This window comes from Falco punctatus, assembly GCF_963210335.1.
Source record: "Falco punctatus genome assembly, chromosome: 11".
NCBI lineage: Eukaryota > Metazoa > Chordata > Aves > Falconiformes > Falconidae > Falco > Falco punctatus.
Window position 1 is genome coordinate 30,220,269 of NC_137591.1, and position 15,084 is coordinate 30,235,352.

A 15,084-nucleotide genomic window follows, 5' to 3' on the forward strand; every position below is an offset into this window, starting at 1 on the left:
CCTGGACACCTGAGCCCACCCCAACCTCAGGGCTCCCCCCTGCCAGGAGGGGACAGAGCCAGGCAGGCACCAACAGGGGGAGAAGAGGGGATGAAGCAGCAGCCACAGAGCCTGCCACCCCCAAAATCACCAGCTCAGTGTTTGTTCTCCACCCACCCCCCCCAAGGGTCACCACCCCATCCCATCCCACCCCATCCCATCCTGCTCCTGCCTCCCTCTTCTCCAAAGCCAGAAAATCCATTGCTGCTGCTAAAGCAAATACCAAGGGCTGCTATTTTTATCCAGCACACAACTAGGCGTGCTTTATTTTTGGTATTTAAACTGCAGGCTTTTTTTGTGGGAGGGGGAAAGGGAGGGAGAAAGGCAGAAGCATGGGGGAAAAATGAGAGGAATGTTCCTCCGGGAGCAGAGTTTTCCATTGCTTACTTTAAGCCAGGCTGGCGCCTACAAGCGGAAATCGCAACCGGGGAGCAAAGCAAGCAGCTGAGAAGAAAGGTGTGATCACATCTGCAGTCACTTCACATCTCCTCCCATCCCACCGTGCTGAGAAAAAGCCAAATATACCAGCCCTAGGTACCAGCTGGGTGTCACAAGGCAGGAGTGAAGCTCCCAGCTGTGCAATGGGGCAAACTAGTAAATAAATCAGCTGAATCCGATGAAACAAGGGGAAAACAAGAGGGTGGTTTTATTTTCAGTGTAAAATTAGTAGTGTGTTCCAAATAAAATTAGAAATTGAGAGGATGCTGGAGGAAATGGAAGTTATCAGGGGAGCTTTTCAGCATGTGAAAGGTTTTGATCTTGCATGGAAATAAGGGGTTTCAGAAGGATGGATGGAAAACAGGGTCTGGAGGTAGGATTTTGGCTCAGACCGACATCCCACAATGTGACAGGGGCTTCTCTGGCACGGGCTTACTTGGTTCCTGGTGCTGAGGGGCACCAGCAAGCAGGGAGATGTGTAATGTGGAGCAACAGCTATTCATCAGCAGCTGAGTCACGGCTTCCTCTCGCCCATTAGAGTTTCCGAGAAACAAAGGGCAATCCCCTGGAGCCCAGATACGCTGGATGCCAAACAAAACTAGGAGGTGGCGGGTTCAACACACAAACACACACCCCCGCACCCCCAGAATGTCCTTTTTCCCCACGCTGCATATGAAGGAGCTGTGGAACTCCTCACTGCAGGAGACATCCACAGGGTCAGGCATCAAAAGGAATTTAGATTCTTTCAAAGCATCTCCTGTGGACCACTATGGGGAAGAGGATGCCGGCTAGACAGGGCCGTGGCCTGACTGATTATATTTGTATATACTTGCATTAATTCTAAGTTTCTTCAAGTCCATCCAGTGCTTCTCAGCTTGGTTTAATGGTGTCACTACACTCAATGGCATCAAGGCTCCCCTTTACAGGTAGGAGCATCACGGGAGGTTTAAACGCTGAGCTCAGCGTTATCAGTGCCCACCGGCTCCACCACTTTGCCACAATGCTCCTGCCTGAAGCCAAGTGGATGCTGAAGCACCGTGCTTGGAAGGGCCCCCAAAAAGCCAGGGAAGGTGCCCAGGCTGGCAGCTCCTCCCTTGTCGAGGCCTCTGCCAAATTAAATTAGCGACAAGAAGGCGCCAAGCCCCAGCGGGGCTGTTTGCCCAGGGAGCAAAGCAAACCTCCCAGCCGCCACAGCAGCAGCTCTGCTGGGGACGGGCAGGGCTTTCATCCCCCCAGCCCTGGACACCCGTGAGCCTGGTGCCTCTAATGATAAAATATTTCCAGGCAATCCTATTAGGCTGGTTTCAAAGGTGACGTTACGCTGCCTGGTGCTGTGGAGTGGCTGGGTGGCTTCTCATGCATGTGCTGGGAAGGCTGTTTCACAGGAGGGTTTGGTACCTGCAAATGAGGGAACTGCCACAGCTCTGCGAGGGGGGGAGCTGGGATGGGGTGAGCCAGGATGGGGTGAGCCAGGATGGGTGAGCCGGGATGGGGTGAGCCGGGATGGGTGAGCTGGGATGGGGTGAGCCGGGATGGGGTGAGCCGGGATGTGTGAGCCGGGATGGGGTGAGCTGGGATGGGGTGAGCCGGGATGGGTGAGCATGGATGGGGTGAGCCAGGATGGGTGAGCCGGGATGGGGTGAGCTGGGATGGGGTGAGCCGGGATGGGTGAGCTGGGATGGGGTGAGCCGGGATGGGTGAGCCGGGATGGGGTGAGCTAGAAAGGGATGAGCTAGAAAGGGGTGAGCTGGGATGGGGTGAACCATGAACATGGTGCAAAGCCCAGGGCTCTCTCTCCATCCTGTAGCATAAAAACCCAGAAAAAAGTTCCTGGCACTAACAAGCAGTGAATCCTTATGTTAAAAGGGTTTGGTACTTCCCACAGCACATAAACACCTTGCCAAAGGCTACCAGGAGACACTTGGCACAAGCCGCAGCCTGCAATGGGGGTCTCTCACTCACACACCCCCCGGCCCCAGCAGCAGGATGAAGGCAGCAGGAGGGAGGCCAGCAGAGGCAGCCGGGGCTGGCAGGCACCTTGGCTCCATCCCTCCTCTGCCCCTCTTTTCTCCTATTCCCACCGTGACTGTGCTGCTGGCACTGCCGGGGCACGGGGCTATTTTCCAGCAGCCTGGAAGGGTCGGGCAGCCCCAGCTCCCCCAGCCTGGCACCTTGGCACCAGGACCCAAGGGGAAAAGCAAAGCCACCGGCTCTGGAGCGGGGAGGAGGGCGAGGAGGGCAGGCAAGCACGGGGTTTTTGTAATCCAGAATTATTCAAGCCAGCCAGAAAAATTCCAGCAAAACATTTTTCTAGTTGCGGCTTGCCCAGCTGTCAACATCACAACGCTGCACAGAGCCCGCTCAGCCCCGGACTGGGGAGCACTGGGAAGCCGGTGACTCCTGGCATCCCTCAGGATGCTCGGAAGCAAGAGGGAGGGAAAGCAGCATGTGGAAGCTGGGGCGGCGATCCGCGCTGAGCCAAAATCAAATTTTGGGAATATCAGAGCCCTGCGCAGGCTGGAGTGGCTTCCTGGGGGGAAAACATCACGTACAGCCCCCATGGGTGCCCACTTATATATTTATATTTATATATTTATATATATATATCTATAAAGCGCCCTACACTATACTGATAAACACCCTTTGGAGCCAACTCGAGGGCAGAGGTGGGGCAGGACTCGGCCGCTCGGTACTTCAGCACTTCGCTTTCCAACCAATTAAAAAAAAACAACAACCCACCAAACTGTGCCCTGTGCCCCGCGCCCGGCGGAGAGCAGCCCCCCGGCGTGGGGGGGGCGCCTCCCGGTGTGCCCCCCACCTCCCACCGCTGTCCCCGCTGCAGGGGCGTGGGGTGGCACCTCCCTTTGGGACACGGGGCTCTGCCCTGTCCTTAAAAGCCCCCCGACAGCATCGGCGCCCCGCAGACCCACCCCCCGCTGCCCCCGAAACAGCTCCTGGGGAAACCGCTGCCGCAGCCCAGCCGCCCCCCGCCACTGCCCAGGCCGGGCTTGTACCCCCTCCCCATTGCCGCCGCCCCAGACTGAACAACCCCAGCTCCGGCAGCGCCCGGCCCCGCCCGGGGCACCCCCGCTGTGCCCCCACCCCACCCCGCGGTGTCCCCCCACCCCGCTGTGCCCCACCCCCACCCCGCGGTGTCCCCCCACCCCGCTGTGCCCCCCACCCCCACCCCTCGGTGTCCCCCCTCCGGCGGTTCCCCCCCCCGCGCTGCGCACCCCCCCGCTGTGCCCCCTACCCCCGGCGGGGGCGCGGGGCCGGGAGCCCCGGCGGGGCGGGCGGGGGCGGGGGCAGCGGGACGGGGCGGCCCATTTCCTCCGCCGCGCTGCGGGCCGGGCCGGGCGGGCGCCGAGGTAGGTTGGCCGGCCGGGGGTCGGGGCGCGGGGGGGGGTCCCGGGGGGAGCCGCAGCGTTACCCTGGGCGTTGCGCTCCCCCCAGCAGCGCCGTTCCGCTGTGCGGGGGTTGGAGGCCACACCATTTGCTTAACGGGCGGGGGGGCGCTGGGGGTGGCTCCGGGCGGGGGCAGGTGGGGACAGCGGCACTTGACGGCGCCGAGGAGCAGCCGGCTGCGGAGGCCACGCCGGCCCAGCGCAGGGGTGCGGGTCAGCAAAGCTCGAGGTAAGGCTGCGCCAGCGGGTGCTGCTGCGGGGGTCCGCAGCCCCCCGAGCCTCCCGCAAGCAGCGCTGTGGGCAGCCCAGCCGCGGAGGGGCACGGGTGGGCGGCCGGGGTACCGCGCTGCCGGTGACAGTGTCGAGGGGGTGGAGGTGGCCCAGAGGGGCGCCCGGTGCTGTCGGGGTGATGGGGGTGATGTCGGAAGGCAAAGCTGGCCCGTACACCGAGGGCGGCCATCCCGCCGGCGTGCGGATGGTGTCCCAGCGGGCTCCAGGCAGCATTTTGCAAAATACTTTCACTTTAACCCTCTTACCCGGCACTCGGAGGGGTAGTTTTCCAACTCGCTCCCTTTAGGGGACGAAAGCATCGCCGCACGGCTTCTGGCTGGAAGGTCTGACGGCGGTGGGAATAAGACGGAGCTGTAGTTGGTTTTGTTTGCTGGGGGATAGCTTTAGGTGTTTGGTTTTGAACGTTTGAGGAAGGTCTCTGGAGCCTGCTGCGAGTTCGGAGAGACCGGCAGCAAAACTCGTATTATTCACCGTTTCCGAAAGAGTAACATGCAATCCCAGCGCAGGAAACTGCTCACTCCCAGTGTCAGCTTTCATCCAGTTTTCCTTTAAGTCTGCAGGTGCAAATGGGAAAATAGATGTCACTGGTGTGCATGCATGCGTAGCTGTGTTTCTGCTAGTTGTACCAGAGAGTGCACAGGCTCTGAGAGAGAAGTTAGCCTCTCCTAGCTGGATCCCGAGCTATCACTGCCAGCAGAAGTGGGTATAAAGCTTGATACAAAGCAAATAACAGAAGGAAACGGTCAAGTTGAATATTGTGATTCCTGCTTTGCACCACGTAGCATCAGTTGCATGAAGTGAGGTCTCACCAGAAGATCCGGTATGGTCCGCATTAAGGAAACAGGGGCAGCTGCAGGTCAGATGCTTTTGTGTTACCACAGCAAGTCCCAAGCTGCAGCTGAACACCAAGCGTGGGGGAGTTCAAATAACCTAGGGGTACACGGGGTCAAACCCCGCAGGTCATGGGCTGTCAGTTGGTTGTTCTCCAGAGCTGCCCCCTGCTTCAACATGGATGCAGGGAGAAGCGCCTTAGAGCAGCCCCGCTCCTGCCTGAGCCAGGCATGTCAGCCAAGAGGAGCAGTTGAGCTTTGTTAGGCTGGAGGGAACTACACACAGACGTAAGAGCCAGTTGAGGGTTGAGCCTAAAGGACTTAACTTGCAAAATCAGGTCCTAAACCACCTCCAGCTTTCTCCCCTCTGCCACAGTGACCCTGCATAACAGTTTCTAGCTCTTTGCCCCCTGTTTCCAGCAAACTGCAACTTTTCTGCAAACTCTACCTCCATCCCTAGCCGCTGCGGTCGCTCTGCAGCGCATAGGATGTGGGCAAGCCAGCATTGCCAAGGCAACCCCTCTGTTTTGATTTCCCCATGCTCAGGCTGGCAGCCTTTACCCCTCCAGCTCAGCCAGGCAAGCCGTGCATGCCGATGGTTTGTGGTGCCATCCCAAGCTGGCCCTCCAAAGGAGCTTGTTTTCCACCCACGGCTGCCTGTAACTCCAGAGGAGTGGCAGACGATCCCCACCCTTGAAAACCGGCTCTTGCAGAGCCAATGTGGATTAAAGAACCTTGTATTGGATGCCCAACTTCGATTAAAACTTACACAAGACGTGCAAGCCCCAGCCATGTAGAGCTGCTGTCAGAAGAAGCTGTCCATCCCTGGCCACAGGATTTCCCGAGCAAGTTACCGTGTCAGCTTTCCCCCGAGTCGCTGCCAGCACCGGCTACCCAAAACCAAAGAGCTTATTTAGCAGGGCGCTCAGCAGCCCTCCCCGAGATGCTGCCCTGTCTCCCAGTGCCTCCCTGGGCCTGTTTTTTGGTCCCATATCTAGACCCAAAAAAACAGCTGACCTCCCAGCTGTGGCAACACGTGCATTGGGCACACGGTTCACACCCGTCATGGACCACGGCACGGACGCAGCTCTCCCTGTTCGTCCCCTCTCCAAGGGGAGACGTTGCTGTTGCACCATGCTCAGTGGCAGCATGGATTTTTCCTAGATGCAGCTCCTCACTGTGCACACAGGCTTTCAGCTGGTGATGGCCTTGGGTAACCCCTCTGCCCTCGGAGCCGCTGGCTCAAAAGGCACCAGTTTTTCTACTTTCCCCTCCCCCCTGCTTTTTTTTTTTTTTTTTTTTTTTTAATTAAACTGAAGAACCCCTTTATTTAGCGCACAGGCATCCCTTCATCTACAAAACAAAAGGCGACGCACACACCAAAAAGAAAAGGCATTTGAAAACCAGCTGCACAGCCATGCTGAAAAGTGGCCCCAGGATTTTGGCGCTGCTTGGTCAGGGTGGTAGCAGGTACCTCTGCCTTCCCCTTGCCAGGGACGCTCAGCCGCATCCCTGCTGCTATGGGATTGCTCAGAGCAGCCACATGTCCCCAGCTGGGCACTTCCCAGGACAAGCAGCCAGGGCCTCTAGAGCGCATTCAACTCCAGTTTAAAGTGGAAACATTTCAAAGGACTCTGCTCCCTGGGTTGTTTTTTTCTCTTTTTTTTTTTTTTTTTTCTCTGCAAACAATTAATTACAAGTTTAAAAGGAAGTTCCAGCCCTCCTTCCCTCCCCAGAAGTTTAGAGGCAATAAATATAAAGCAGCTCAGCCCAGGAATAAAATTGTACATCCTGTTTTGTCTGAAATTAAAGGCGGTTGTTGTTTTGGGGTTGGGTTTTTGTACTTCTTTTTTGGAATGAGGTGTATCCTAGGCGTCCAGTATTCCTGCCTGGATAATGAGCTGTCAGGATATTTATGGATAAATGGCAAACCTGCATCACACAGATGATTCAGGCCGAGGAAAAGCTGCTCTGTTTACTTGTGTTGCAGTTTAACCTTTACGACAGCTGCCCCCAAAAAAGGCCTTAGCAAGGAGGAAGGCTGGGACAGGAGCAGTTTTCAGAAGCCGCTGCCCTTTGCTTGTCATGCCTGCAGGCAGCAGAGAGCTGCACCCAGAGAGCCCTTGCTTATCTCTCCTGTCAGCAAAAGCAGATCTGTAAACCTCACTGCCGGCCCTAGGCAGGGGGTAGGAAAAGGGTGGAAGGGATTTTGGTCTCTGAGCCTTCAGTGGTAGCCTGTGATTTCTCAGGTGGGGACTGGACATCACTGTCCTCTGCCGGGTAAGGGAACGAGGCAAGGCAGGGAGCAGCCAGTTTCCCAAGGCCAGCAAGTTGCCCAGTGGCAGAGGTAGGGTAAAAAAGGCTCTTCTGTGTCTTGCAGCACCATCCCTCCCTCCTGGGCGCATGCCTGGCATCCCCCCCCATCCTGCTTGCCTACCTCCAGAAAAAGCCCCACCACAGTCCTTTTTTTTTTGTCTTTTTGTGTTTGTTTGTTTTTTGTTTTTTTTTAAATTCCCCTTCTAGCAAGCAGAAACTGGAAGATGCAGCAGACTGGAAAAAAAATCCAGCAATAAAAGATTAGCTTCAAACATCTTCACTTAGCCAAAGCCCAAACCACCTCCCAAAGTGCTGCATTTCATTTGGTAAATCTCCAATGAGAGTTTTTCAGAAAGGCACCCACAGAAATTCATACGCCTGTTTTCATCACATTTCCCATGCACGTGTTCGAAAGAAAAAGCACCAGCACCAGCTAATTAGGGCCAGCTCAGCTATGCTCTCGTGCATATCGAAACAATAAATTTACAGCGGTCAGTCTGTTTCTGTGAGAGGCAGGGAGGATAAACCCCTTCTTTTAATAGGATCTAAGCACTTGTCCAGAATTCCCCAAAAAAGCCCAAACTGAGAGCTCAGCATCTATGCTGAAGGACATGGCTCTTGGGATCCTGGCAATCAGGTCTGAAAGCCAGCGGCTGGGGGCAGCTGGGGAAACAAGACCCCCCATACAGCTTTGTAGGTCCCAGGACACTGTTTCTGAAGGCAGGTTTTTCCCTTGGGAAACACCTGTCTGGGGGCTGCCCACCAGCTCTGCCTTGGCAGCGGCACAGGGGCTATGGTTAGGTTTGGGTGGGACTTGCGGTTTCTTTTTCAGGCAAGGCTGGCAGCTTGGTTCGTTAGGAGGCAGGGTGTAATTGCAAAGTGAGGCAGGAAGATACGCAGTGGCACCAGCTGGGTGAAGCAGAGCATCCCAAAACGCTGGGTGCAGGAAAGCATCCCTTAGCAGGTGCCGCAGCAGCAATAATCGTGATGCAAAGCAAGGAAGGATGCTATAGAAAGGAGGCTTTAGCTGAAACCAGCCTGGGTGCTCTTCTCATTCATCCGGTGCTGGGGCTCTGGGGGAGCTGCCAGAGGGAGAGCCGAGGAGTCGGTGGTCACAGGGGACAAGTGGATCAACTGCTCCAGGACACCTTTGGAGCTCAGGCTGTACCTTTTAAGTTTTTATTACATGGAAGCATTGGCTTTTCTTTTCCCATGCCTCAGTTTCCCCTCCTGTGCACACAGGGATTTTGCATTCCCTCAAGAAGCTACGCGGCTTGAATCCCAAAGGCTGGCAAAGACCCTGATGTAAAAAGCTGAGCAAGGGTGAAACACGGTATTACAGCCTGATGTTGCCCCTGCCAGCTCTTCATCTGTACAACCCATAATTTAGCAAACCTCGTATTGAACCAGAACTGCAAACTCACAGTACAAAGCCCCCTGCCCTACTCAAACCCCCCAGGAGCTTTGCCTGGCCCCAGGAGAGCAGGAGGGCTTCCCTGGGAGCCCCGCCACTCAGCAGCACCTCTCCCTCCCTGAGGGAAGAGGAAAACCTTACGTCAGGCCGCAGAAATGCTCCTCAGCCCTACCCAAACCCTTGGAGCAATTCCCAGGTGAGGCACGGCACTGGCTTTTCCATCCCCAGCCAACCCTCGTCCTCCCCCACCGCTGCCTTTGTGGCCAGCCCTGGGTGCATGGAGGCAGCCCTGGGCACCAGGCTGGGGTCCACCCACTTGCCTATCACCTACGAGTCCCACTGACCGTAGTCCCCATCAAAAATCCAGGCTGTTTAACCACAGCCCCCACCCCAAACCTGCTGGCAGTGCCCCGGGTGCCAGAGCAACAGGGCCAGACCCCCGTGTGGTGGCTGGGACAGGCACACCTTGCCTCTGCGCTGCCCGAGCACAGGGCAGTGTCCTGCCCACAGCAGCTGGGCTGCCTGTCCCAGACCGTGAGAAATGGGCTGTTCAAATGAGACACCCCATCCTAGGGTGGATGGGAGTAAAGAGAGACCTGTGACATGTCAAGTCCCAGTTCCGATGGCAGCAGAACTGCTCTCTGGTGTGGTCCCTTGCAAGGTGGACCAGGCAAGTCCTTTCCTGGACAGGAAAGCTCCTGCAGACAATATTTCCTCTTCTAAGAAATAAGCCCTACAGAGGTCTAATAAGAGCTCCGTGTTGTGGCTGCCAAGCAAGAGTTGAGCTATATGTCCAGAGGGGCAGAATTTGTGCTTGGCTAGATGACAAGGCATGTAGGGATGCTCAAAGCCCTCCTTGCCCATCCACACCACCACGAATGAACCCCAGAAGAGGTTGACAGGCTGTGTTTCTCAGATGGGGACACCCAAAAGGATGTGGCTGGCAGCATGGCCTGTCCCTTGTGACCCCAGACCTCTCCAAGGCAGCAGACCTTTCATCCTGCTGAGGCTTTGGCTGTGCTGGCAGCTCCATGGAGAAAAATGCTGAGGGAGCAGGCACCTGATCCATGTGGTTTCCTGTCTTTGCAGGCACCATCCAAGGACATTTGTGGAGCCCACTAGCTGCTTACAGAACGTATCACAGGGGGCCTTCAGGTGGAGAGAGCAGCACAGGCAGCCTGCCCAGGAGCCAACATGGAGCAGAAGATCAGCTCTTTCTTTAATTCCATCTTGGAGCTTATCCGTACCAAGCACGAGGAAGGTGTCTTCAACACTGTCTGCCTAGCTGTGCTGATGGGTCTGCCCTTCGTCGTCCTCATTGCCTTCATTTTCATCTGCTGCCACTGCTGTTTCTGCAGCCGAAAGGGACAAAGCAGGAAGAAAGGTGGCCCCAGCAGCAATGGGCAGCTGCACGCCGAGAGGAAGAAGAAGAAAAAGAAGAAGAAGAAGGATGAAGAGGACCTGTGGATCTCGGCTCAGCCCAAGCTGCTCTTGCTGGACAAGAGACCCTCCTTGCCCATCTAGCAGACAGGAGGGCATTCAGGCCCTCCTCTCTGAGATGCCACCAGTCCTTTCAGCTGTGCACTAGGAGGGACGAGGAGATGCCAAAGCTGCTGCCACTTTATGATGACTTTCAAAAGAGGCTGAGCCCAGCGGCTAACCAGCGTGTTGAAGGGCCAGCAGAGAGCAAGGCAGTCAGGCACAGGTTTATGTAAGCCACTTCTGCCCGACCATGACAGCATGCCCAAGGGCAGAAACCCCGGCAAAGGACAGGTGTGCATGTGGACACGTGCCCTGCTGAGCACACAAGGGTGACCTGCCACCGGGCCATACGTACCTCCTGCCATGAGCACAATGCACGCACCGGGCTGGCACGCAGCGAAGCGGGTGCGAGGCTCTCCCTCTGCACTCATATGCAAGCACACGCACTGTGGCGCAGGCAAGGGTGCGGGGGACCATGTGCACTCAAAGACCGAGCCACCTGCTTGCTCCCCCTGCACAAACACGGAGGGTCGCATACGAAGTGAGCCCAGGCATGCCTCATTCGCTTGCCCGGCCGTGAAGATGGCACAACTTGACCGTCTAGGCTCTGTCCAAACTCAGCTCACGCTGGAGATGCAAAGAAAGCTGAGAGCAGTTACCCCACAGCTCAAAGATGTGCCATCTTCCCGGCCATCAAAGGCAACTGAGAGCACCTGAAGCCAGATGCCCTCAGCCCAACCTTAGAGACCTCAAGACACCACCTTAAGGCAGCAAAGCAGAAGGATGCATTGCCACCCAGGTGAGAGGCAGGGAGGAGAGAGAAGGCTGCAAGACCGGCCCCTTTGCACCAGCACTTAAGAAGACAAACCTTTCTTGAAAGACTGTTTTATACAGACTTGCCTTTAAAGAGCCCACCACGCTACTGCAAGAGTGGAAACGCAAGCCGAGGCTGTGTAAAGGCTTAGCTATGGGCATTAGAGTTATTTATTGAATGACTACTAAAGAAGAAAAGGACCAAAGGCCCCTCTGTTGTGGGGCTAGGCACACTGAAGCGGTATTGAAGCAGTAGACACGCTTTCCCAGCACACTCAGCCACCCCCTCTCCCTGCAGCCCTTGTGCCACGCATTAAACACACGCAGACCCACGAGCACACGCTGCTGCTGGCTGATGCCATGCGGGCAGCTCTGTATGCTGTGCAGAGGGCTTTGGGAATGGCTGTCAAGCCTGCCTGCTCTGGGATTTGGCATGTGCTGTAGGAGCAGAGGCGGGTAAAGTTCATGCCCACAGTCATCCCTTACTCAGGGATGCAGCATACAGCTGGACTCTGCACCCCTCTCCATCCTCATCTCCCTTGGATGCATGACGGCTCAGCCAGGCAAAGCAGCTAGAGACCACACACAGCTCTCACCCCTACTCTGGTTTTAACCTTCTGCTTCCCCTAGGGCTGCGTGCCCAGCCTACCTCCCAAGGAGCTCAGGGTCTCCTCTGCCTCCCCACTCTCCACCCCACCAGGCTTTGTCTCCCCCAGCTTGTTTTGCCAACGAGGAGTGTGCGCGTGTGATGACAAGCCCCATCACATCTGGGTTTTGCCCAGCATCTGTACACTGGATGTTTTCCTCCCGTTTTCTTCCAGTTCCTAAGAGCTGCTGGAGCAGACCAGAGCTACCAGCCAGAGCCAGACATCTGGGGGGACGAGCAGCCAAATCCATGTGAGCAAGCCTGGATGGAGCTGCTGGACACAACCGCTTCCACCCCAGGCAAGGACAATGCCACCTTCCCCTGGCTCCCAGGGCACGTGCCACTGCGGGGCAAAGCCACCAGTTAGAAACAGCTGCCTGTGCCACCCAATCCCAGCACAGCCTGTTTTGACCCATGCGGAGAGGGGGGTAATATTAACATCACGTCACTTCACGGGGTTTGGCTGTGTGTGGCTGTGCTGGTAACAGCCGGGAGGCCAGGCTCCTCCTTGAACAGCCCCTTAAATTGACCCCATATGTGCCTTATTTTCCAGCTTACTTATTTCAATGGTAACAAAGCAACTCCCTTCTCCTCCTCCAAAACATGAAGCAATATACAATGCTATAAAAAAATCAGGATTTGCCACAGCTAATCCTAGAGAGAAACATGCAAGAATAGCGCTGGTCTCTGTCCCAAACCCCTAGCCCAGCCAAGACCCTGGAGAGCCAGCACTGTATTTGTAGTATCCCTTCTTCCTTCCCCCCATCCAGGTACTTTTCCCAGCCCTCCTACCTCCAACGCTTACCAGGTGGGCAAAGCAGCCTCCCTGCCCAGGCAGGTGTTCCTGCTGCAATCCAGAGGCACCGGCAGCCCTGGAGGAAGGGCGGTGCTGCCTAGAGAAATAAAAAAAATAAAATATCAGAGCGAAGGGAAACACGATGGGAGGTCAGAGGCATACCCAAGCAAGCAGAGGCATGGAGGCAGGCAGCACAAGCAGAGTACAACCTGCCTGGTGTGGAGCTGCTGGGCTTTGCGCAGCTCCCAGCAGGAAGGTCCTTCTCTGGAAGGGGAAGCAAGTAATGTTAGGTGAGAGCAACCAATTCCTACCAGAACCAGAGAACTGTCAAGAAAACGTGTGTTGTGTTGCATGCAACACGTCTGATCCAGGCTTTGGGGAGTTCAGAGTCAAGTCTGAATTTCAAGAGCTCCCCAAAATCATTCAGACCATCCCAGGGCTGGGCAGGGCGGGACTAGGATACAACCCTACCCTGATCCATCCGACCAGTGGATGGTCTGAGCCTCGCACCCTGTAAAGCACGCGGGCCACCTTGCTCGAGGGGTGCTGGTTTAGCCATACCACACACTGAATAAGCTGCTTCTTGAGGCAAAAGCAAAAGAGCAGCAACAGCCTGAGGTGCACCAGAACCTGCCACCCATCAGCCCAGCAGCAGCAGCAACCCCACCCAACCCATGCTAACAAGGCAGCAGGAGATGCATGGTACACAAACCCTGCTGCATGGGTCCCCACTCTCCAGCCACCTCCGCACTGCCTCCCCACAACTGCATTTCAATATCAACCTTTTATTTTCCCTAAACAGTTCACGTAACAGGGGGAAAAGATAAACCAAAACAAATTTTTTGCATTTATTTTTTTTTTAATAAAAAGAACCCAAAAATAAATGACTCAAACTGCAAACAAATGCTGTGTCTCTAGCGCTCAGTCGTGTGTTTATTTTCCTGGGGAAATCTTTCTTGTATCTGCGTCCTGGCCCTAGATAAGACACAGGGAGAGCTCAGCGGGCAGAGGCTGTGCAGTCTGCCTGCAGCCAGCTGTGCAGCTCAGAGACATTTTCTTAAAGAAACAGCTTAGTTTAATAAAATTTAATGGTCTTGCCTTGTTAATGAACTCAGCCAAGCTCCTCTACCCAAGGGCAAAAAGTAGCAGGAAGAAGAAAAGCTGTGTTTGTGCACTGCAGGAGGTGGGCTGCAGAGGAGTTATTTTAACGTGCAGAGGGTCAACAGCACAGACTAGTTAACCCCAGTTGGTTTTGATCAGACAAGTATTTCACAGTGTCTGCAGCTTCTCGCAGCTGCCTGCATTGGGTAAGTCATAAGACCAGGCACACACCACACCTGGGCAGAGCTTTCCAAGTCATGCACCACTGAGGTCTCCCTCCACAACGGCAAAAAAAAAAAAAAACCTGCTTCTCACCTGGGTGATGCACCAGGCTGCACCTTGCCTACAGAGCTGAGGCTCTGGAAGAGGCTGGTGGTATGAGGCATGCAGGACCACAGCGGCGAGCAGCTAGAAATGGCAGACACACACTTTGGGGGGGAAGGAACGAGCAGTGTGCCCGCCTTGCTTCTCTGCAGACAGCAGCCCTGCACATTGTATTCAGGGCCAGGCGTTCAGGGGTACCACGGGCTGCAGAGGGAAGGGGAAGTTCCTGGGTCCTAGGTTAGAAACAGGCAGGGGTTGGGGTGAAGCTGAGCATCTTGGCGCAGTCCAGGGATTGAGGGGATGCAAAAATTGCCCCCACAGTCCATGAAACCCCACTAGGAGGGAAAATTTGGATCTTCACTGACTCTTCCCTTCTATTTACTCAGCCAACAAAGCTCAGAGCAGTGACCAGAAGTAGCACTGCTGCTTTGCAAGCCAGTGCCCAGTGTAGTAAGACACTTCTATCTTCTCTCCAGATTACACCGTTCAGAGGACATTATCTTTGGGAAGAGGCAGGCTTTCTCCCTCCTCCTCCTGGGTAAATGCTGGGGAACTGGGTGAAGAATCCACCACCTCTCCCCCTGCAGCAGCATTTCACTGAGGTGCCCCTGCAGCAGCACTGGCCACACTGCACCCCAGATGTGTCACACCAGATGGGTCCTTGCTGGTGGGACCCAGCAACAGGACAGTCCCCATCTACACAGTGATGCCAAGGCAAAGAGGATCCTTCTTGGATTCTAATTCTGCCCCTGGGCATGTTGCAAACCAGTATATAAAATTCCGGTGACCTCAAGGCAAGGCAGAGGTTTTCAGAATATGTTTTGGCCCTACAGCATCACCATTACAGGGCTGAGTATTGCAGCAAAACAAGGTAGTAAGAGGCTCTGACATTTTTTACAGGACTACCCGAACCAGCCTGAACCTTGAAACCAGAACGGCCAAGTCCTTAAAGCAAACGAACTGCTTTAGCTGAGCAGACCCAGCTTCTGAAGCTGTAGCACTGACTCCCGTTAACCCCAAAAAGGTCTCTCCACAGAGGCCAGTTGGACATAGGCAAGTTTCTCCTGCAGTAGCACGAAGAGATGATGCCATCCTGTGGCTGTTTGGGAACACTGACTTCCTGCAACGGTTTTCAAGCTGCCTCCACTTTGACTGCCCTTCCTGGTGAAAGAGGGACCCATAATTAGAAG

General features: G+C 55.4%; 1 protein-coding gene and 1 long non-coding RNA gene across 7 annotated transcripts in view; one reads left to right on the forward strand and one right to left on the reverse strand.

Moving 5' to 3' along the window:
* Positions 1–7,605, reverse strand: part of LOC308071711 — a 93,734-nt gene extending 86,129 nt beyond the window's left edge. For 2 of the 4 annotated variants that reach the window (XR_013931281.1, XR_013931282.1), the window contains exon 1: positions 427–3,592. This is a non-coding gene — a long non-coding RNA (uncharacterized lncRNA). Of the gene's footprint in view, positions 1–426; positions 3,593–3,907; positions 3,944–4,417; positions 7,365–7,460 lie in introns of those variants that run through there. The other 2 variants (XR_013931279.1, XR_013931280.1) reach the window with 2 other exon arrangements.
* On the forward strand, positions 3,699–13,373 carry KIAA0040. 3 transcript variants are annotated; one of them, XM_080407529.1, is made up of 2 exons: positions 3,699–3,845; positions 9,822–13,373. In XM_080407529.1, exon 2 carries the CDS (start codon positions 9,927–9,929, stop codon positions 10,254–10,256), a length of 330 nt encoding a protein of 109 aa, XP_080263655.1. In that variant the 5' UTR covers positions 3,699–3,845; positions 9,822–9,926; the 3' UTR covers positions 10,257–13,373. The 3 variants fall into 3 exon arrangements, with proteins under 3 accessions (XP_080263655.1, XP_080263654.1, XP_080263656.1); XM_080407528.1 differs by lacking the exon at positions 3,699–3,845 and adding an exon at positions 3,984–4,110; XM_080407530.1 differs by lacking the exon at positions 3,699–3,845 and adding an exon at positions 8,610–8,928.
* The last annotated feature ends 1,711 nt before the right edge of the window (positions 13,374–15,084 follow it).

Bases quoted from the DNA above. Each gene is read 5' to 3' on its own strand.
- KIAA0040 (XM_080407529.1), top strand. From the start codon at position 9,927: ATGGAGCAGAAGATCAGCTCTTTCTTTAATTCCATCTTGGAGCTTATC.